This window comes from Ambystoma mexicanum, chromosome 3p (assembly GCF_040938575.1).
Source record: "Ambystoma mexicanum isolate Mex_15411 chromosome 3p, UKY_AmexF1_1, whole genome shotgun sequence".
Taxonomy (NCBI): Eukaryota; Metazoa; Chordata; class Amphibia; order Caudata; family Ambystomatidae; genus Ambystoma; species Ambystoma mexicanum.
In genome coordinates, this window is record NC_090925.1 from 1,211,126,033 (window position 1) to 1,211,149,765 (window position 23,733).

The 23,733-nt window shown below is 45.1% G+C and overlaps 1 protein-coding gene across 2 annotated transcripts in view; it reads left to right on the plus strand.

Annotated features, from left to right (window-relative positions):
• LOC138581368 (formin-J-like) overlaps positions 1–23,733 on the plus strand; it is a 1,098,959-nt gene that overhangs the window by 573,850 nt on the left and 501,376 nt on the right. For both annotated transcript variants that reach the window (XM_069652650.1, XM_069652651.1), the window contains one exon: positions 13,970–14,170. In XM_069652650.1, coding sequence (XP_069508751.1) covers positions 13,970–14,170 — 201 coding nt within the window. The remainder of the gene's footprint in view (positions 1–13,969; positions 14,171–23,733) is intronic.

The window sequence follows — 23,733 nt, forward strand, 5'->3', positions numbered from 1 at the left end:
GGATGCTCCGATCACTCTGGAGGAGCTGCAGGAGATTGTGCGGCAGCTACCCACTTGCAAGGCCCCAGGAGCGGACGGGTTCCCCATTGAGTTTTATAAAGCGTATGGGGAGGAGGTGCTCCCGCCCATGCTGGAGATGTTTAATGAAGCGTTCGAGGTGGGGCGGCTGCCGGAATCACTCAGGGAGGCGATTATAGTACCGCTCCCCAAACCCAATAAACCGGGGCATGATTGTGGCTCCTACCGGCCCCTTTCGATGCTGAACCAGGACAGCAAGATCCTGACAGCTGTCCTGGCGGCCAGAATGCGGAGGGTAATAGGCAAGCTGATCCATCCTGACCAGACGGGCTATGTCCCGAACAGGAATATTACTCACAATCACAGACGCCTTCACAGGGTGGTGGAATGGGGGGGCAGTCAGGACAGCGAAATGGCGATAGTGGCGCTGGACTCGGTTAAAGCGTTCGACTCTGTTCGATGGCCATGGCTGCTGGCGGCTTTGGGGCAGTTCGGACTGGGACCATGCTACATGAGGTGGGCCGAGCTATTATATAGTGCGCCTCTGGCTAGGGTCCGTACGGGTGCAGTGGTGTCAGATAGATGGCAGTTAGGCAGAGGCACCAGGCAAGGGTGTCCTTGGTCCCCAATGTTGTACATACTGGCCCTCGAACCCTTAGCAGTTTACCTCCGGCAGCAGTATGATCCGGTGGGCATAGAGGTGGGAGGAGAGTGCCATCTTATATCCCTGTATGCAGACGATATGCTGTTATACCTGAAACATCCGGAAGAGAATTTGCAGTATATCTTGGAGGTATTGGAGAGGTACGCCTGGTTGTCCGGCATAGCGGTTAACCCTCAGAAATCCGTACTATTCCCGCTAGGCAGTTATGTGGGGATACCGGCGGAGAGGTTGCCAGTGCTGCGGATTCCGTGGGCAACGAGCTCCTTCCGGTACTTGGGCATTGACGTGTATCACACGACCGAGGACGAACACAGGTATAATACTGAACTAGCTGTGGGAAAGATTGAGAGGTGCATGAGGTTCTGGGAAAGATTGCCTTTAGCTATGATGGGTCGCGGAGCTATGCTTAAAATGGTGGTGCTGCCCAGGCTCCTGCATTACTTTAATAACATCCCGTATATGATACCTAGGAAGTTTTTCGCTAAGTTACATAGCGTGTGTAGGAATTTCCTGTGGCACGGCACGCGCAACAGGGTCGCATTATGGAAATTGCAGAACTCTTACGCGGCGCAACTGCAATATGTGGCCAGGTGGCTTTCAGATGAAGAGACCCCCGAACATAGGCTGCTAGGGAGAGCCTGTTCCCCCTTCTATCTGCGGGAGGTGATTTGGGTGACTGGCTCATGGATGAGAGAGCGTCCTAAGATGCTAGCCCTTGGCAGGAATATATGGCGGCATGCCTGTCGGATGATGGGTGACCCCTTGCCGTGTATGCCGCAGTTGCCTCTGATCGCCCTGGCAAAGGAGGACGGGCAGCTGAGAACTATTATCCGGACGTATTGGGAGTCAGTGGGATTGATCACTATGGGCGACATCTGGCAGGATGGGACCCTGATGGAGTTCGATGAACTGGAGGCAGGGTCGGGGCTACACAGGGGTCAATATGTAACATATCATAGGGTGGTCCGGGAGGTCCGGAGCACGTGGCCCGAAACCACTTTGGCCGATGAACCGGATGCCACGCTGGAGACAATGTATGACGCATCAGAGGGTGGACACGAGGTCTCTAGGTTGTACGAGATGTTGATGACAAAGGTTGGGAAGGGTTTGGGGCACCTGAGACTGGAGTGGGAAGCGGAGATGGGGGCCCCGATGTCGGATGGGATGTGGGAGCGCGCCCTGGGGTACCACAAAAAGGTATCGAGGAACGCCAGGTTCAAGCAGATACAGCTCTATATTACGCACAGAGCATATATGACTCCCCTTAGAATTTCCAAATTTCTAGGTAGTGGGCGCCAGGCGTGCCTCAAGTGTAACGAAGAGAATGCGGACATGATACATATGTTCTGGGCGTGCCCAGTGATTGCAACTTACTGGGGTGAAGTGGCGCGGAGGCTGGCGGGAAGGGGTATCACGCTTAGGGTGGATTCGGCTTGGGCTTGTCTGCTGGGAGGGTATCCCAGGGCGCGTAAGCTTCGACATCTTGAGAAAATGATCTGGCCTATGTGCTTGCCAAACATAGGATAGCCATGGAGTGGAAGAAATGTCACAAGCCGCGAGTGGAGGTCTGGTGGCGGGATCTCCAAAAATGGGCGGATGCCGAAACGACAGCGTGGCAAGATGGCAGTATGGCAGGGGATGAGGAAGAAATAGGCTCTCTCACGGCATGGAAGTTATTGTTAGCTGAACTGTTTGGTACGGGATCGGCCTCGGCTGGACTTGAGAGCGATGAGGCCCCACCGCACGGAACGGACACTGATGGCGGACACTCTACAGGCTCATAGGGGGGAGGGATGGGGATTGCAGTGCCTTACTTTTTGTTTATTTGGTTTTGTTGTTTGAAGTGTTTTATTTATGTTTCGTTGTAATGTTGTAAGGTTGAGATAAGATAAAAATATATTTAAAGGTGGACGTAGGGCCACATGGGTGCAATCTATGGCACCAAACACTTTGGGGAAGTGTGCCACCCTGTAAAAGTCCTGGACAACGGCCTGCCTTTCTGCGGGTGTTCTGGGCATGTATATGTTCCTGCGGACTGAGGGGCGCGCTGTCATGATTGCCAAGACCTGGTGTAGGCAGCGTGACTGCGTGGCCTGTGAGACCCCCCCCACTATGGCAGTAGTCCGCTGAAATGACCCAGTGGCCAAAAAATGCAGGACATTGAGCACCTTCTCCAAGGGGCTCAATGCTTGGGAGCAGAGGGTGGGGGATGTAAGGTAATTTTCCCACTCCCTGACCAGGTCTAGGATGATACGAGGTGGAAACCTATCCGTGCCATAGACCTGGTTGTCAGGCATCCCAAAAAGGCTTGTCCGGGGGGAAGAATGCAGGCCCTGGCTATTCTTCTCCTCCTGTGGTGTCCCACGATCAATGCTGCGACAACTGGGGCATTCATCGTAGCTGTATATATGTGTTTGTTGTTTGAGCGCACTTTTATACTGTGCACAGGGACGCTTCCACCTGCTTTCGTGTGGAGGACGCGTTGACGCCTATGCGCGTCTTTTGCCGTGCGCGGGTTTCCCGTATTCAAATCCATGAATACGGGTTGTTCGCGTGCATGTGGGCGTTCCGTGTAGTTCCCTGCAGTACTTCCCCAGGTACGCCTTCTTTTTCACGTGTTGTTCCCCATTCCGCGTGTTACACCCCGTGTCCCACCCACTTTTTGGTATGTGCGCGGACGTTGTGCGCTTTCCCTGTGCGCGTCATGCATGGCGTTCAGGATGTTGCAATGACGTGTGCGCCTGTGTGCGCCATGCACGGGTTTGGCGCACATTTCGGGAAAAACACGCGCAGGGACTTCCATGAATGGCACGCGTGCATGTGCGCTTCCTTTTTCACGCTTTTTGCGCCAGCTTGGGGCACTTTTTTCGGCGCACGTTTTTTCCTTGAATTGGGCCCTTAGTGTTTACAGACACATGGCAAATTAAAGTTTAAATTCAATTATCACATGATTTAAACTAATGGTGAGTACATTATGGCCATACAAATTAACTCAAAGAAAGCCAAGAAACAGATGCAAAATCTGCTATAAAGGATATGGATTGATAGGCAGAATTTCATCACTTACAACAAAATATGAAAATAAACAAGCAACTGATAACCCAAACAGCCTAAGTCACTGCCATCCAAGAAATACACCAACTCACCTTGCAACTGAAACAACCAAAGGCTTAAGGTGATCAGAGTAAGGTGTCTGCACAAGAGGTAGTAAGAAGATTAGAATAAATATGATATTGAGAGAAAAGTCAGAAAAAGTCATAAAAGATCTTACTATCGCAATGTTTCAGAACAATTGTCAGTAATAGTTAGCTGATAGCCTATAAAATAGACAATAGGCCTCATTATAAGTACTGTCGGGTGGGAACAAATATTGGTAATGCAGTGGTAACTATGTTACCACTGCATTACTGCACTGCCGTACTACAACTTCGGTGGTAAGGTGGAAGATTTTCCTACAGCAAAATGCTGGAGGTTAATCCTCCACTTTACCAGCATCAAATGACTAAATAGGTGAAATGTCTGGACGTGGTAATTCCACCAAAATCCTGATGGAGTCTGCCACCACCTACTACCACTTGTAATCCCACGGTAAATCTGCAGGACCAAGAGGCAGTAGGAGTAATTTGGTTTTCCAGTATTTCAGTGGATTTACCACCGAAATATCGCCAAAGTTGTAATGAGGTCAAATTAATGAAATACATGCTAGTCAGCAAAAAAACGATTCCTTACAAAAGGAGTTACAAAACACACAGGAACCACAGACCTCTAAAACTGTGTTTGAGTCTGGCCAGGCCAGTCTGGTTGAATCAATACGTACTATATAAACAACAAATGAAACCCAAAATGGATAACGAAGACAGATTCAGGCAATAATTACATCAACATAGCTGGATTTCTACATCAGAGGTTTAAGTTCTGAAACAAATAAGTTTTGTGATAGGGGAGATTTTCTCCTATCTCTGAGACTGCCTCTATTCTGCCCAGATCATCCCTGAGAAACTAGTGGAATGGGTACATCTGGTCTTAGCCAAGACATTGGAGGTGTCAGATACACCATTTCCCCTTTCCAAACACACCTAGAGTGACAAGAAGAGCTCAGTTTCCTGTTGGATATAGAGGAATATCTAGCCATTCAACTAAGGTCAGGGAGTAGCCCACTTAGTATGTCAGGAGTGGACAGGAGAGGAAGTGAGAGTACTCCAAAGCAATGAATCAATGCAGGAATGCATCAACATGAATTAAGAGAACAAGAATTACAATGTATGAATCTTGAGAAAAAAAGAATGCCAACCAGAAAGGTTATTGCAAAAACCCCTTTCTACACTAAGGACTATAAGGGAAAACCAGAACCCTTACCAAGACAGGGAACCACTGAATGTAAGCAACAATGGGAAGAAACAACATTATCCAACCTCGCAGAAAGAATACGGGTCTAAATAACCCAAAAGTGTAAGAGAGGACCCCTTTTACCGTAACCCAGAAATCACTCTCCTACAGTCATTATGACTGGGGGAGTAAATATGTAAACAGAGAGGTGGATTCAATTAGTGGCTCTTATTCTGATGAGGGATATTGGACTAAATTAAGACATTTAAAAAAATCACAAGCACCTTTTGTGAATGAGTCAATCAGCGTGTTGACCACTTATCACATAAATTTGAAACATTCTGTTTGGGAAAATGTATACTTGTATGAACCGATGATGGCGCCATTGAAAAATTACTATTAAGTTTATCAAATTTACTTTTCCCCAGAGTTTTCTAGTTTCATTTTCAGACTGGAAGATCAAAATCACTATAAATGGACCTCTTGCAAGGCAGCCTTTTAAAATATTTTCCTACACATAGAAATCTCCACGAAGCCTACAAAGCAGCCGATAGTTCAAAGTGTGATGAGAGTCAATATCCTAGGAAGTTTGCTCCAGAACTCAAGCAAGCATTTGCACAAATGTCTCACATGTTGATACTGGAAGCCAGGACTTTAAAACTAATTTCTTTCATGCCATTCCGAAATATGTAGGGACTCAGACCACAATTGTGATGACTTGGGAACAATGAAGTGGATTATCACCCAAGCTACAAGGGTTTATGAGATGCATGTACCAATAATTCTGATCAGATCAGTCTGGCCAATGTCTGTAAAACAGGTGAACAAAGACAGCAGTTGTCAACGTATTTCTGGATTTACATAACATGTTCTCTGTCAATTCATATGACTATGTGCACATGTATGTAAATTACGAAACAATACCTACAAACCCAGATATGGATCTAGTATTTGTAAGACAGTACAGGTTATCTAGCGCATCCATGGAATTACTCACAGAGATTATAAAAAAATCCTGCAGAATCATTTGTCCAATCCATAGTACCTTTAATAACCCAGTACTAGGAATATTAAAAACCCAATGGACAATGGAAACTGTGTGCTGACCTAAGGGAACTGACCAAGAGGCTACACATCTCAAAGTGGCCTCTCCCATTAAATTATTCACGGACTTGCATGGATCCAAGGTACTAAAATATACTTTTCCCTCGATTTGACAAATGGATATTGGATTGTCTCATTACACCACAAAACGTATAGAAACATGCCTTTACATTTGGGGGCAGCAGTAAGTCTTGTTCACTGTTTGGGTACATTAACAGGGGGAACTCATTCAATATACACCTGCGCAAAGTCATGTCTGACCTTGTAGAAAGAGCGAGCTTGGCCTATGTAGATGACCTCATAATAAAAAGTAAAATGTGGAAGCTGGCATAGGAAATACCTTGGTTTAGGACACCCCTGAACCCTCAAACAGTTATAAAATTGGCCCCCAGAGTAGTGAAGTGGTGGAGCTGATGGATATTTGCCAAGCCATCCTTAGTCACGTAAATCATGAACTCCAAAAACTTGTGATAATTATCAGTTCTGATTATGACTGAAATTCATTTGTGGAACACCTGATGAAATGGAAAGCCACAGGTATGCTCTGTGCTAGCAACAAACCTTTGAAACATGGAAAGCTGATCCAAAACATTGATGGCTTGGTGACATCAAACAACATGGCGATATACTGAAACAAGATTAAAGGTTGCTGTGAAAGGTTCTGACAAAGAAAGAATGATATGGCAGATCAATTTGCCAAAACAGAAGTTATCTAAGGAAAATCCATTGATAAGGCCCAAGTCCTAGGAGAAATATAAATAACAGCAGTGACTCAATCACAATCTCTCACTGAAAGTGAACTTTCCACTCCTTAATGGAGTATAGATGCTCCACATATTTATTTAATTATTGCTTGAAAAGAAGATCCAATCATCTATATTGATATTTGTGAAAGTGTGTTTGCATGTTCGGGGTTGGCTCCAGCACCATAACAGTTGGTGGGCTAAAACTTTTGTCCAAGGTCGGCATACCAGTCTGGGGTGTACTGGCGATAGTGAAATTTGACCAACCCCACCAAATCGCCCGGCACAGGGCGGGGTCCAGCCCTGTTCTATCAGTATGCGCTTTTATTGGGAGATTTCCGATTTTGCGATTGTTGGCTCCAGCCCCACAACAGTTATTGGGCTGAAATTGTGGCCCGAGGTCAGCATACAAGTCAGGGGTGTACTGGCGATAGTGAAATCTGACCAACCCCACCCATTCGCCCTGCACAGGGCGGGGTCTGGCCCTGTGCTATCAGCATAGGCGCTTTTGAGAGATTGCCAATTTTATGATTTTTAAAAATGTGAAAGTTATCATATAATAAAACATAAACAAGACTATAGCAGACCCTCACGGAGGTGCTGGTGGTTTACCCCTCGCCCCCAATGTTCCTTATTCTATTCCACCCCTTCCTGTCTCAGCTTAGCCTTCTGCCTTTTGGCCCCCTGAGCTTGGTCCCTGCTCTGCACCTGTGCCTGACGTAAGGAATTTGAAATTCAAATTCTCCTCCTCTCTACCCAGGTGAGTGATATCTGCAGGGTTGGGTTTTTTCAACTTAGAATCCTGCGTAAAGTTCTACTATTTCTCCCGGCTCAGTTTCATGCCTTGGTGATGGCTTCTCTGGTTCTTAGCTGGCTAAACTATTGTAATTCTCTATTTCTTGCTCAGCCTCCCTACTTATTTCGCAGTCTGCAGCTATTTCAGAACCGGTTTGAATATCAAGCTCTTCCACTTACATCGCTAAAAACAATGCAGCACACAAATTTGCCAAATCAGAAATAAATCTAGATTTCCAATCAGGGATAATGTAATTTTGTAGTTTAGACCAAAAACAATGTTTTACAATCCAGCAAGCTCATGTGGGTTGTCTCATGCATTGAAAATGAGTGTTACTCACATCACTCATAGTATACTGTCTATAGTGACTTTAAATGATACACACGGATAGAATTGCATTTATATGTTATAAACTCCATAGCCAATGGCCTATCTTAGTGGCAATGTTGATGGTGTATACCAACCTAAAATTAGACAATATAATGTTCCCAATTACAGTCCAAACCATGATATATATGAACCTGGCATATACCAGGTCACTATGACAGATCACATGACAGAACTAGTGATGCCTTATTAATCTGCAGAAAACATCTGGACAATTATTTCTTCTCAACAGTTTGTCACCAAACTCAGGTTCAGTGAAACATCATACCCCCACACACCTGTATGTGTACAGCCTGACAATTCATCTAATCAGGTTTTATAGAAATAAACAATATCCTTTGCTGGAGTTGAGACCAAGTGGTACTAAAACAATTATTAACCTGGACTCCAACTGTCTTAAAATTCTTTCATGGTTACGCCTTCGAACATTGGCTCTCAGATGGTCCAAGGCTACATGTTTTAACCCAACTAGATCCCAATTGTGATCTTAAAAGAAAATGTTGTGCCACTGGGTAATTTTTGTAATTTTTTCTGATGGCCCTGATATGCTCTAATGCTCTGAGTTTCATTTTCGAAAAGTGCTCTCGATGTACAGTTAATTGCACAGGCATACAAGGCCATACACAACAAATGTGTAATGACTACAACAGATCACATATTTCGCGGCACCCTCATTTTTGGTAACTTTCATACAATTCGGACAACTAGTGCATTCACCACCCTGGAGAAAGTCCACTGTTTTCTGAAGCCATCTGGCCTCTTTATATAAAGATATAAATCAGTGCATCTTTTGCAACAAATGTTAAGACTGTTGTTGATAAAAGGTACAAAAATGTTGTCCCTCAATATTTTTATTTGATTAGTGTTTTGTAAAATGCACAAATGTGAATCATTTGTATTGTAGCATATGATGGAATGATGGAATGAAGGAAGAGGGACGTGGGCAAAAAGGATGAGGAGGGCTGCAAGAACTGGCCCAGCAAATGGAAATGGAACAAGGGATAGCAGTTGACCAATGTTTGTTAACTAGGTAGAGCCATAGCTTCCTAGTAAACATATTAGAAATTACATCTCTTGGGAAGGTCGAACGAATAAGCATGCAACATTTGTAATTTTTTGTCACAGTTGAGATGATGTACCTTTACAGGGGCCTAACAGCAAACTAAGGGAAGTCAAGCAAAAGTGCTCGTTTTGGTATGAGGGGCATAGTCGTAATGCACTCACAGATCCCCCCAAGTGTTGTAAGGCCAGGGAACCTGCACCAGTAGCAAAGCAACTAGGAAGGAAGGGGGAGCCAACCAGCAAGGCAGAATAGGGCGAGTGGGCAGTTGAAGGGGAGGCGTGAGAGCAGCTGCAAGAAAAACGAGCCAGGGAGAAAAGAGCTGGGTAGTCAGTTGCTAAGAGGACAAGGCTTCAGAGTTCATCTCGAAAAGCTATTTTGAGCAGGTAGGTCTTCACTTGTTTCTGAATGAAAATTCCTATTAAACATCATAGTGGGATCCGAATTAAGGTGTATTCAAGTTTTCTTTTAATAACATAACGCTTCTCTAAGTTGTCTTGAAGTAGTTATTCCTTTTTTCCCAAATCACAACTTTCTGTGATGACTTGATCACTATATTTAGATCACTTTGAAGGAGATTATTACACTCTTATGTTTTACTAGAATGATAGTGCTTTTTGTGGTTGTCTCAATTAATTACATGAGGGTCTCTTGACACATCTCTTTCAAAATGAGAAATTATTTCACTATAAATCATACTTGGGATTAAGTTTGATTTTCGCGTAAAACTACTAATCTCTGTAAAAACCTGATCCCCTGCCCTGCCATCAAGATAGATATCTACCTCCATCAAGATAGATATCTAATAGCTCATCATTAATGTAATCATGTTCCAATTGATCTAAAATATCCAATATGTCTACATCCTGTATATGCAATAGATTTACTGTGCCATGATATGTTACGGCCTCAGATGTATTGTGAGCAGGTTTAGCTAAATGGCATTTGATGTTATGTTATTGTGATTTGTACCTTGGAGCGCTGCCATTTTACAGGGTCTCCAGGTACTGAGGCGGATCTGAAAGGAAGCAGGTTGGGATGGGTTAGTTATGGTATTGAAAGGGAGAAGCTTAAGAGAGCTTTGATGTGCTGTTGGTAGTTTAATTTCAGTAAAAACAGTCACTGTGTGCTGGTTTGTTTTTAGTTGATCACAGTTGTGTGGTGTTTGATGCATGGTTGTATATGGGTGATTTATGTGTGTCTTGGGTATTGTGGAGAGTCAGTAGAATGCTTGTAGTTTGCAGTATTTTTTGTTTTTGTGGCAGAGGTATGTGTCTGGTTTCTTCAGTATTGGAGGGTGGGTATGCAGACTGTTAGAGAGTTTTAAGTAGGGTTAGTCTGCGGTCGTCTGAGTTTGTTTCTGTGGGTTGGATTGATCCATTGGGTTAATATTATTGTACAGTGTTTGGGATCTGGTGTTTTATTTCTCTGGGTGATTTAGTTTTGGAGTTTCTAATTGTGTTGCATTGGTGGTTTTCCTTGCTGGTGCTCCCTCTTTAGCTTGGCGAGTTAAAGAGCCATGTTTTTAACAGTTTCCTGAATTTTAGGTGATCTTCGGTTGTTTGTATTTCCTTTTGGAGTGAGTTCCAAAATCTCACTGCAGGAGAATGCTGATCCCCGGAAGTGAGCTTTGCATATTGTTTTGTTCGAGGCGAATGTCATTGCTGGCCCTTAATGTTTGTGTTGGTTCGTAGCTGGAGATTATTCCATGTATGAATTCTGTGCCGTGGGTGTGGATTGCTCTTTGTGTTATGCAGAGTGTTTTGAAGAAGATTGACTAATAGCCAGTGCAGTGTTCTCATTGCTGATGTGATGTGTTCTCTCTGAGTGAGTCTGAGGAGTAGTCTTGCTGCTGCGTTCTGTAGTCGTCGTATTTTTCTCATAAGGTATTCTGGCATTCCGTGATAGATGCTGTTGGCGTAGGCTATTCTAGACATGACGAGTGATATGACGGCGCATGTTCTGTCTGGAAAGATGACAAAGGGTAGTATCCTCTAGATTGTGTGTAAGTGGAAAAGGCATTTCTTAACTACTGCATTGACTGTTCTAGTGTTAGTTTGTTGTCCATTAGTATTCTAAGATTTGCGTCCACTTTGGATGGTTCTGGTGGGGTTCCCAGTTCAGAAGGCCATGGGATGTGGTGATTGTGGTCAAGTGGTGGTAATTCTAATTTACAAAATTTTGATATTGCAATCTTCGCAACCACTAGATCTCACCTGGACTGCGGTACAAAATAAAAACCTAAATTAAGAAAATGTATTTTATCTTGAATAAGGATACATTTTGATACACTGATTACTAAATTACTAATAGACATTGATTCAGCTATTCTATTTGTATCACCTTGTTTGGTGGATTTCATTGTTTCTTGTGTATGTATTCTGCGCATGTTTTCGTCTTCCTCTTCCTCTTCATAGTCACTATAGAAACATTTTCTAAACATTGCATTCAAAGAATTGTTAATAGTACTGGCCTGTCAACCTGGATTTATTTGAAAGCTTTATATGGAAACATTACTCTCACTGGAAAACTACTGTTACTTTTTCTTTCTTAGTATCTGTTCCACTTTGTTTACTATATAGAAGCTTGTTTTATTATAAGTCAGGTAATGGCTATATTTAACTTTTAAATGCATTGACATTACAAAATCTTGCCCTTTAAATGTGTATACTTCTGGAAATGTATTAACTATGCTACCCTCAAACTTTAGAGACACCTTGTGCTTGGCATGCTACCAAAATGTGAGCCTATATGCCTTTAGAAAAATATTGTTCTCTCTTCGTATGTATATGTACATGCCTGATTTAGGGTTTAGTTTTGGATCAGGGTATAGCTATGGTCATACACTTCCTCCCTCTGACTGAAGGTCTAAAAAACATATACTACTAGTGGTATCACCCAGCGTTGCCCAGGTCTGTAGCTGACATGCACGTGGGGCTCTGCTATTGCCTTGTGTATGTTTCATTGTGTGATAACTTCCTGTTTTTGAAAAATCACAAAATTGGCAATCTTCCAAAATCGCTTATACTGATAGTAGAGTGCTGGACCATGCTCCACCCCTGTGCAGGATGAACGGGTGGGGTTGATCAAATTTCACTATCGCCAGTACACCCCAGAATGATATGCTGCCCTTGTGTCCTAACTTCCTTTTTTTTATAAAGTCACAGAATTGGCAATCTCCCAAAATCGCCTATGCTGATAGCACAGAGCCTGAACCCACCCTGTGCAGGGTGTATGGGTGGGGCTGGTCAGATTTCACTATCGCCAGTATACCCCAGACTCGTATGCCGACCGTGTTTCAAAGTTTTTGCCCACCAACTGTTGTGGGGCAGGAGCCAAAAATCGCTAAATCAGCAATCTCCCGAAATCACCCATACTGATAGCACAGGCCCGGACCCCGCCCTGTGCAAGGCGAATGAATGGGGTTGGTCAGATTTCACTATCGCCAGTACACCCCAGACTGGTATGCCGATCTTGCCCAAACTTTCAGCCCACCAACTGTTATGGGGCTGGAGCCAACCCCGAACATACAAACACACTTTCACAAATATATACATAGATATGCTATGGTTTGCCACAAAGCTAATCCTTTCAGGAAAAGCACATCATACTAACAACAACTGTCCATTTGAACAACTTCTACATAATAGGTTATTCCCTTTCTTTTTAAAAAACTCCAGGGCGCCATCATATTATCTTCAGAATGGTGCTACATTACATTTAATTTTACTGAAAAGGGAGTTGAAGGCCCTTTTAAATGGATACTAGCACTCAGGAGATTGTCAGCAGCCAACCTGGAGTCAAGGAACGCAGACCATAGCCATCTGTGTTCCTTTCCGCCCTCCAGCACCACTTACCCGGGCTGCCATGTTCTTTGCTCCCGCCAATTCCCTGGGACCCTTCTCCCTTTGCCCCATGGACTCCTGGCCCCTGAAACTCGGACCCCCACTGCCCCACTCACTCTGCCATTAACCCACTTACATGCCCACTGCTGCCTCCTGCTTCGGTTCGTCGTCCACTTGTTGGCAACAATGGAAATAGAAAATGGATAATCCCCATTTCTGGTTTATCAGGTGGCCCAATTTGTTTATAGTTTCTTTTATATGAGATTTAAATGAACAAGACGAGCAAAGTCGGTTTTCCATAAAAAAGAAATGTTAACACCCTGGACGTTGGCCCCGAGTTCTAAAAGCGTGTTTCAGATATAAAGACCCTGATCCCTTACCGAGGCCCTTATTGGCTGGTGGGCCATTACCACCTATGCTCACTCCAAACCTTGTTAGGTAATGCTACGTTGTGATTGACCATAAAGATACAGTGAAACAGAATGATTAGGTTATAGTCCCCTGAAGAATGAGGTCCCTGTAAATACCTATTGCCCAATGCGAATTGTAACTGCAGTTTGCATTTTTCTACACCATGACATTGGTTGAAATAGTAAAATTAGCAAACGTTTCACTCATTTTGTATTGAAGCATTGGGGCCCACACCAACAGCCTCTATTGTAGGCTGGCTGACAGCCACCCAGGTTAGTGGTCCAGAGCACAAGGTGAAGTCCTCTAACGAGGGTGAAGGCCAACTACCACAAAATAAAGCCTGCTAGTGCAGGCTTTAATTCTATTAGTTCATGAGCAAGGCAAAAAGTGACTGCCTCAGTTTTTGAACTTTGAATATGCCTGGCTGCCTCAAGCAAGGCTCATTGAACCAGAGAACACAAAGCTTCTACATATGTCAGATCCTGCATTTCAAGCTCCCTGATTGTCCAGCAAGCAGGAAACATCCTCTACATTAAGCAGCACAAAAATGTACGACGCCGGATAAAACCATATCGCTTTTTGCATTTTACCAGTTAATTTTTGTCTGTTTTTCAGCCAGTTGAAAATAACAACGTTCAAGAGCAACCAAAGCAACTGAGCAGCAATCTTGAGTCTATGAACATCAAACCAATTTGCAAAGATTACAAGGAAAATAAAAAAATAGCTAATACTACCACATGTAAGCCAGTGAAGCACGTTACGTTTGGTAAATTAAATGAAACCGAGGAGGTGAATTGCAGTTCAACTAACAGAAAGGTACTGTATTTGAATTTTTTAGTATTCCTTTCAATCATCATAAATATTTGTAATGCATATGTTATTACTAGGGTTCTGTGAAACTTTCTAGTTGGTTAACAACCGCTTCAAGAATAGGTCATCAAAATGTCATTATTTCACCAAATCATGAACATTATCACCCAAAAAGTTAGCAGTTAAAAGAAAACATAAAACAAAGAGCAATGTAGTAAAGAATATCTCAGATGTGAAAGGAAAGAACGAAAAAAAACAATGTTTATATGAGTCATTTTGTATATAGCAAGAATTGGCATGATTGTGGTTTTTTCAATTGTTTGAGAAATATCATTTCTAAGTGGAACCTCGGCCACAGCGTCCTTGCAACCTTTTGCTAATTTCCTGCCTTTCATCTTTCTCTTTATTTCCTGATGAGTCCTAATGTCGGGTACCTTTGGCAACACAAACACTGTTTGTGCTCCCTAGCAGCATAAGTCCAGTGCATATCAGATTCACTCTAAAAAACAAGGCCATGCACTAGAGTGTACATGGGTGAGTCTAGCTCAATACCCTGAAATGAATACTGACGAATCTTGCAACCTATCACCAAATAATCCTCTAGGGAAACCAGGCAGCAAAAATAGAGACACGGTTTATTTCCTTACAGCCGGACAGAAATGGGCAGGCAAACTTTCAGAGTATCTCTGTCCCAAAAATGTGCCCATGAGCACAGAAACGTCAGGGTTTTATAGGGTTTTACACAATGACCCTTTTACAGAAAATCATTATGGTACATTTTTCCACTTACATTACCAATTAACATTGGACTTCCTAATGGCACACCCTCTGCCAATGAAGAACGTGGCTTTACAGCACCATTTGATCCCTGAACAATTCTGTTCAACCTAGTCACATGGTAAAGCGTACCACCTTTTACAGATCTTTCCAACCTACATGTTACAGTCTTGTCCGGCACCTAATGCACACGTGACTCATGTTTTGGTTCCCAGGAGGTGTAGCCCACCCTCGATCATGATTTTTGGCTGAGAACATGGGTGTAAAAACAACAGCAAATATCAGTGCATGCCTCAAGAAAATAGGTTAGCGACGTGTTAATTAACGTTTAAATCATCTTGGGTGCAGCGGAGGCAACGCAACCTAAACAAGAGGTTGTAAAGTAGACAATAGAAGAAGGATATCCATAGTTTGGATACCCAGTCCCTTGTACACCTCAATGCTGTAAAAGCAACCAAAATAAATCTTGACATTTTTGAGGTTTACACATACATTCAAACAATATTTGAGAAGGTGAGGTTCAAAAGTTGATAACATTTCTTTTATGATGAAATAGCAGCTCAAGGTGTTTCGGGGAAGACCCCTTCATCAGTGTCAGATATATCTTCCTCTGCTTGTGAAGAGTCGGATCCCCTATCCTCCCCTTCCTCCTCACCTCTGATCTTTCGATGTAAAGCAAGCTTCGGATTATCTTGTGTTCGATTCTTTCCCTTTTTTTTTTGCAGGGAAGGACGACCGTGAAAGGACGCCACAGTAACACCCAATGGGTGAACTGTGGCTACCCTCCTCAGCCGTAATACTGTGGGGAAAAAGCCGGCGGCATAAAAAACCCCAGAAAGGAATGCTTCAACTGAAGAGATGAGTGAATTCGGAATATCCGGATTAACCTGAGTAGGTCCAGTAGTAGTAAGTTTGGATCGCCACAACAATGTACAGGAAAAGGCAGGCAGTCCGTAGGCAAGCAGGAGTCGGTGCACAGGAAGAACAACAAAGTCACTGGGATAAAGCAAGGCAGTCCGTTACACAGAAAGTGGTCGATACACGGGAAGTAAACTCGTAGGTAAGACTGGAAGGAGGAAATGAAAGAAGGTAAAGCTGAAGTAAAAGAACACCAGACGGGAGGACGGGACAGGAGGAAGAAGGGAGCGTAAGGTAGAAAGAGAAGGGTAAAGGGGACGGAGGCGAAGAGATATGGTGGAAATACAAAGAGCAAGGACGGGAGGAAAAACGAGGCGAGAAAGAGAGGGCAAAACTCAGAAGAGCGAGTACAAGGAGTACGGTAGCGCAGGCGATCAGGAAAACTGTTCGTTGCAACGCATCCGACCCCGGAAGTAAGTGGCTTATAAACGGGCGTCGGAATGCGTAAAAAAGACTAGACTCGTACTCTGCGCTTCGTTGTACGTGAAGGAACCAGTAATGGAGGACGCAGCTTCCATTTAGTCCACAGCCGCCAGGTTCCTTGAGGTGTGACAATCAGGATCTGTCATGACCCAAAAACCTCCAAAACCTCAGTTGGTAGCATTGGTAGCATCTGGTCTAGGAGGATGGCTGCATGGCGCAGGAACAGGCTGCTGCCAGTGCTTTTAGGCAGTTGCCCCTTACAAAATGGCCCCCGGGTTGGATCATTCAGTAGGATCCAACATGGCCCCTAGAGGGCCTACAGTACAAGCATCCATGGTGGCCTAGTGGTGCTGGGTGGGCCTAGGGCTATATAAACTCCGCCCTGGACCATACCCAGCGCATAGCGTTTTCTCCGGCAGGGATCCAGCGTGACGCTTGCCTGTCACCGACCCGGCATTCCCTGCAAGTATCCAGCGTTCTCGAATCCAGCGCTTCTCTACGCATCAAGAATCCAAGACCCTGTAACGACCCTCGCCCAAAACCCCCTCTGGCAAACCCATTGGCCAGGTGGAGTCAGGACTCGGGCCTCTAGAGCCTTGCATCCTCTTCAAAAGCCCTCATGGGGCATACACCATGAAAACAATGTGCTTGGGAATTACTTTATTGAATTGTCAGCCAACATGGAGGCATCCACATAGCTTGGTTCCTAAGAACCAAGCTATGCGGTCTAGTGTTTTGGGTGTGGTAGCCTAGGGACTACTTTACCAGGACTATATTTTTGGGGCTATTTAAACCACACCCGAGCAAGACAACACGCTTTGCGTTACTTTGCAGCTTGCAACGTGACGCTCACCGTGTCCAGCTATTCCCTCGAACCTTGGAGAAGCAGAACCTGCAAGGAGACAAAAGTAACATCATTAGCAGCAGCATCTTACCTGCAGTCTTCATCTTTAAACACTTGCAGCTACTGAGAACAGCTTCCTCGAATCTGCACGCCTCCCGGACAGAACGACCTGAAAGAGGAAGATAGAGGCAACATTAAAGAAAGCAGTAGAGACATTTACAAATTACGAACTGCTCAAAAGGCTTACCTGGCTGGTTGCCTCTCGGCTGGCACCACTCCGGACATTCCACTCACGCTGAAGAACACCACGAGCTACAAGGAAGGAAAACGCAGGTTAGAAAAGACAAGACTTCGCAGCGCTGCGCATAGCGCTTACTTACCGCATCATAGCGCTCTTAATGCACCACCATTTACCAGCGGGGCTCAACCCAGCCAGTTTGCCGCGCTGAAGCTCTGCATACCTAAGGGAGAAAAAAGAGACATTTTAAACAAAGAAAGGCATAGCAACAAAACTAAAGAACAGCAATAAGACCTACCTGAACAATATCAAACGGGCCGGCGTCAGTGAAGTAACTGGACCGCACTCGCCCATGAAAGACAACGCGCCCCTGCAAAGAAGGCAGGACGGAGAGCACGCCTAAAGCTACCACAAGGCAGAAACTTCCCCGCAGACCACTTCAGGGCAAAGCTGAGAAGCATACCAGCGAGTAACCTGGCTGGGTGGCGTCCCTGTGGATACCAGGTGAGCGTAACAGAACGCGAAGCCTACCATAACAAATCAACCTGGGTGCCATGGAGACATCAGAAATGGACCAATTCGGCCAATTACTAGGAGAGCTTCGTGCTGAGGTTCATTCTGCCCAACAAGAGACTAATGCCCTCTGGAGAGACCTAATAGTGACCAAAGAACGCACTGAAGAGATTAGCAGGCAATACTTGCAATCACAGGCAGGACAGACGCCTCTACCTGGAAGCAATCCAAAGATGCAAAACCCCGCCATACCACCCACTCTGGTAAAGATCACGTTACCTGGAACAGTGCCCCTGGCACCACCAGAAAGGTTCTCAGGCGACCCACGGAAGTATGCGGCATTCATCAATCAGTGCTGCCTTCATTATCTTTGTAGGCCTGGAGCAATTCCAAACGACCAAGCTCGGGTAGCTTTTTTCTTATCATACCTGAGTGATAGTGCAGCAGATTGGTCGGTGCCGTTGGTAACCCATGATGATCCTCTATTACATGACTTTGGGGGGTTCCAGAGAGAAATGGAAAAACTTTTTGCTCACCATACCCAGGAACAAGCAGTAGACAATGAACTATTGTCCCTCTGACAGGGGAATCAGGACTTGTTAACGTACATTGCTACCTTCAACAGACTGGTTGCCAAAGCTAGGTGGCCAGAAAACAAAAGAACCATGTTATTCCATCAAGGCTTACGAGGCGAATTAAAGGACGTCTTAGCCCAGGTGGTTGATCCACCCAGAGACTGTGCAGAATTCATAAATCTGGTCATGCAGCTAGACCACCGGTTGCAGGACCGAAAGGTAGACCGGTCTAAGACGGACCTTCGGACCGTGTATGTTCGACCAAGGGAAAACACACCCCGTGTACCTGAAAATGCTGTAGAACCCATGCAGATTGGAGGGACCACTGTTGGTGGTTAATTAAGATGTGTGCGCCTTAGTGTACATAGACGACATCTTAGTATACTCAGCCTCGGAACAAGATCATGTCAGGCACGTTCGTTCAATCCTCACCAAGCTCCGTCAACATTGCTTGTTTGCAAAGCTTGAAAAATTCTTTTTTCAGGTCACCGAAGTAGAATTTCTTGGTTTTATCCTTACTCCAAGAGGCATCAGAATGGATGTGCACAAGGTAGATGCCATTCTGAAATGGCCTTCACCGACGTCTCTGAAAGGGGTACAAAGCATGCTGGGCTTTGCGAACTTCTACCGGAGGTTCATCTCAGGAGACTTCTCTCAGGTTGGGCGCCTAATCACAGTACTATTACGAAAAAACAATAAAAAGTTTGGTTGGACCGAAGAAGCAGAAGAAGCCTTTCAGGAACTTAAACAAAGGTTTACCTCTACTCCAATCCTGCGACATCCTCGTCCAGACCTCCCTTATGTCGTTGAAACTGATGCGTCCAGTCTCGCAATGAGGGCTGTCCTTTCACAGAGAGACCCGGAAACCGGCCAGCTACATCCTGTGGCCTTCTGGTCGAAAAAGTTCTCACCTCCAGAGATTAATTATACCATCACGGACAAGGAACTCCTGGCTATCAAATCCGCCTTTAAAGCCTGGAGGCACTACCTTCTGGGGGCCAGACACACCATCACAGTCATCCCAGACCACCGAAACCTGCAATATCTCAAAACAGCCAAGGCCCAGTCCTCGCGCCAATTACGGTGGGCCCTTTTCTTCAACGAATATGATTATGTAATCACATTTCGACCAGGAGTCAGAAACAGAAAGACGGATGCCTTATCTCGCATGGGCATAGATGAAATAGTATATACAACTCCAGACCCATTACCTATTATGCCTGAAGACAAACTCTTGGGTATCACGACAGCCGTAACACAAACAGAACTACGAAAAGAAATCCAACGGACAATGAATCCTGATGCCTACCTCGCATGGCAAACTCAAGGAGAACAATATACCATCACGGATCATCTACCCTTTTTTAGGGATCGCCTATATGTACCCAAGAAGGAATTACAACAGCATATTATTTCAAACTATCACGATTCACTGATCGAAGGGCATCCTGGGATCACCAAAACCCTAGCTAAGGTGAAAGAGAACTTTTGGTGGCCTACCTGGCGTAAGGACATCATTCAGTATATTCAGTCCTGCGGTGTCTGCGCACAAAATAAATCACAGAAACAAAAACCATCTGGTCACCTACAACCATTGGACATTCCTCCAGTTCCATGACACACTCTTTCCCTTGACTTCATCACTGATCTACCTCCAAGCCAAGGGTTCAACACCATCCTTGTAGTTGTGGACTTATTCTTGAAGATGGCCCATTTTATTCCTCTCAAAGGCCTCCCAGACGCAGCCACTTTAGCAAAAGTATTCCTGGAGGGCGTGGTTAAGCTACATGGCTTCCCTTCGGTTCTGGTCTGATCGAGGCAGCCAGTTTGTTTCAAACTTCTGGAAAAAATGTTGTGCAATGGCGCAGATAGTCGTTCGGCTATCTACCAGTCACCATCCCCAAACGGACGGCCAAACCGAGAGAACCAATCAGACACTCGAGCAATATTTACGGTGCATGCTGCACCACGAACAAAGGAATTGGAAAGACCTACTATGGATAGCCGAGTATGCATATAACAATTCTTTGCATTGAAGCACGGGACAAATGCCCTTCTATACCCTTTATCGTAGACATCCACGTACCTCTGAACTAGACCTTCCAGCCAGCTTGGAAATGCCAGCGGTAAAGACTCTACACACAACCATTACTCAGGCTTTCAAAAGAGCAAAGGAACACTTTATTCATGCCAAAGAAAAACAAAAGAGATTTGCCAACCAACACCGAAAAAAGGCCCCTGATTATCAAGTAGGAGACAAAGTTTGGTTAGCCGCTAAGTTCGTACCCATCAAGGGAACCCGGACCTTTCATCCCAGATTGTTAGGACCCTATACCATTTAGGCAATTATCAACCCAGCAGCTGTGAAACTGGATTTACCACCGAATCTACACCTCCACCCGGTATTCCATGTGTCCCTCCTGAAGCTAATGCAACCCGGCACACGGATTGGGATACCACCTAAGCCCTTACTTGTTGACGGAGAACCAGAATTCGAAGTCAAAGATATCTTGGACTCTAAATACTCTAGGACCAAGCTATATTATCTCGTCGATTGGAAAGGATTTGGACCACAAGATAGATCCTGGGAGCCCAGTGAAAATATCCACGCACCACGTCTAATCAGGAAATTCCATCGGAACTTCCCAACCAAACCTGGGCCAGACAGAAGGAACACCATGGGAGGGGCCTTAGGGAGTGCTGTCACGACCCTCGCCCAAAACCCCCTCCTCTGGCAAACCCACTGGCCAGGTGGAGTCAGGACTCGGGCCTCTAGAGCCTGGCATCCTCTTCAAAAGCCCTCATGGGGCCAGTCCTGGCACCTATGGCGCCAGGCTCATACGCCATGAAAAACAATGTGCTTGGGAACTACTTTATTGTATTGTCAGCCAACATGGAGGCATCCATATAGCTTGGTTCCTAAGAACCAAGCTATGCGGTCTAGTGTTTTGGGTGTGGTAGCCTAGGGACTACTTTACCAGGACTATTTTGTTGGGTCTATTTAAACCACACCCGAGCAAGACAACACGCTTTGCGTTACTTTGCAGCTTGCAACATGACGCTCACCGTGTCCAGCTATTCCCTCGAACCTCGGAGAAGCAGAACCTGCAAGGAGACAAAAGGAACATCATTAGCAGCAGCATCTTACCTGCAGTCTTCATCTTTAAACACTTGCAGCTACTGAGAACAGCTTCCCCGAATCTGCACGCCTCCCGGCCAGAACGACCTGAAAGAGGAAGGTAGAGGCAACATTAAAGAAAGCAGTACAGACATTTACAAATTACGAACTGCTCAAAAGGCTTACCTGGCTGGTCGCCTCTCGGCTGGCACCACTCCGGACATTCCACTCGCGCTGAAGAACACCGCAACCTACAAGGAAGGAAAACACAGGTTAGCAAAGGCAAGACTTTGCAGCGCTGCGCACAGTGCTTACTTACCGCATCATAGTGCTCTTAATGCGCCACCATTTACCAGCGGGGCTCAACCAAGCCAGTTCACCGCGCTGAAGCTCCGCATACCTAAGGGAGAAAAAGAGACATTTTAAAAAAAGAAAGGCATGCAGGATAGCAACAAAACTAAAGAACAGCAATAAGACCTACCTGAACAATATCAAACGGGCCGGCCTCAGTGAAGTAACTGGACCGCACTCGCCCATGAAACACAACGCGCCCCTGCAAAGAAGGCAGGACGGGGAGCACGCCTAATTCTACCACAAGGCAGAACCTTCCCTGCAGACCACATCAGGGCAAAGCTGAGAAGCATACCAGCGAATAACCCGGCTGGGTGGCATCCCTGTGAATACCAGGTGAGCGTAACAGAGCCCAGCATTTCTATAGACTTTCCTGATACTTAGCGTGACTTCTCTGGAACTCCTCCGACATCACTGGATCTGCATCGCTCGTCGCCTCCGCCCACATCACAGGATTTCATTCTGTGCGTCTGCATCCAGGTACGCCCGCTGCTCCTGCAAAACAAAGAACACGGGGGTAAGCCTCAAACTGTCCACGCCTCCCATACCCCCCCATCCTTGTACTTACTTCAACAACTCGTTCTCCACGCAGCGGGTCACGCGGCTATCTTGTATACGGCTGCAGGCCTTCAATCCACAGGTGTGAATAGAAGAACAAGAAATAGGAGTTAGACATTCCAACAGCAGAACTAGAAGGCACGCGGGCATTCCGCTCTCAAACCACTGCTGGGCCAAGGAGACATTACCAGAGCGGATTGGTGCCCACAAATAAAGAGATATTCAGGTGCCCACAAATAAAGAGACATTCTGGTGCCCACAAATAAAGAGACATTCTTAAGGCGGACTGGTGCACCGCAGCGGGCTTGGGCCACCGTGACCCAGTGAAGAAACTGGGTTGAGACTGCAGAGCCGCTGTGACCCAGTGAAGGAACTGGGATTTACTTTTTCTATAGCATTCCCAGAGGTTCCCAAGAGACTTGGCAACACAGAGCGCCCCAGAACCTTATTCATCTATCCAGACCACTCCCAACTCTCTGACCACTGGGTGGCTAAACCTGCAGTGAGCCGAGTGGAGGGAGTGGTTTGGGCAGCGGCAAGGACTGGAGGTCGCCGACAGACCGAACCAGAGTTGGCCGACAGACAGGACCAGGCACTCCTGCAGGGCCCCAGAAGTAAGCGTTACAGGATCAAACTATCAATACAATATAACAACATATTAATTATGTAAACATAAGAACTGTAGATGTCCTTCTCAAATAATGGAATAACAACAGATACAAGATATACATTAAGTGTGAATATTTTACCAATGGAGTGTACACTTAGTAGCAGTATAAATCCATTATCAATTGGTGTCAAAAGCAGAAATATCCCAAAAATCAAATGATGTATATAAACCTCAAGGAAAAGTAAAGAGTAAAATCATCAAAACATGTACAAAATGAAGATAAAAATTACCACCAAGTGTGTATGAATAGTGTTTTGAGATATCAGGAATATACATAAAATGTTCCGGGCAAACAGAGATAAAACCTTGCTCAAACAACCAGTGTACACTCACAAATAGTCCCATAAATGGTAACAATGGAAGGACGCAAATCAAAAAGCCAGGTCAAACTACCCATACACATGGAATAAACTCAAGGGTGTCCAAGACCACCACCAAAATGTGTAAATAAGAGAGATACCTGGTGGCAAATGCTAAAGCCATGTGTTACGTCTTAACAGGCCTACAACCAGAAAAAATTCAGGAGAATGTTGTTCTCACCTGGAAAAACAATCATTTATTTGGAACAAGTAAACAGAGTCGAA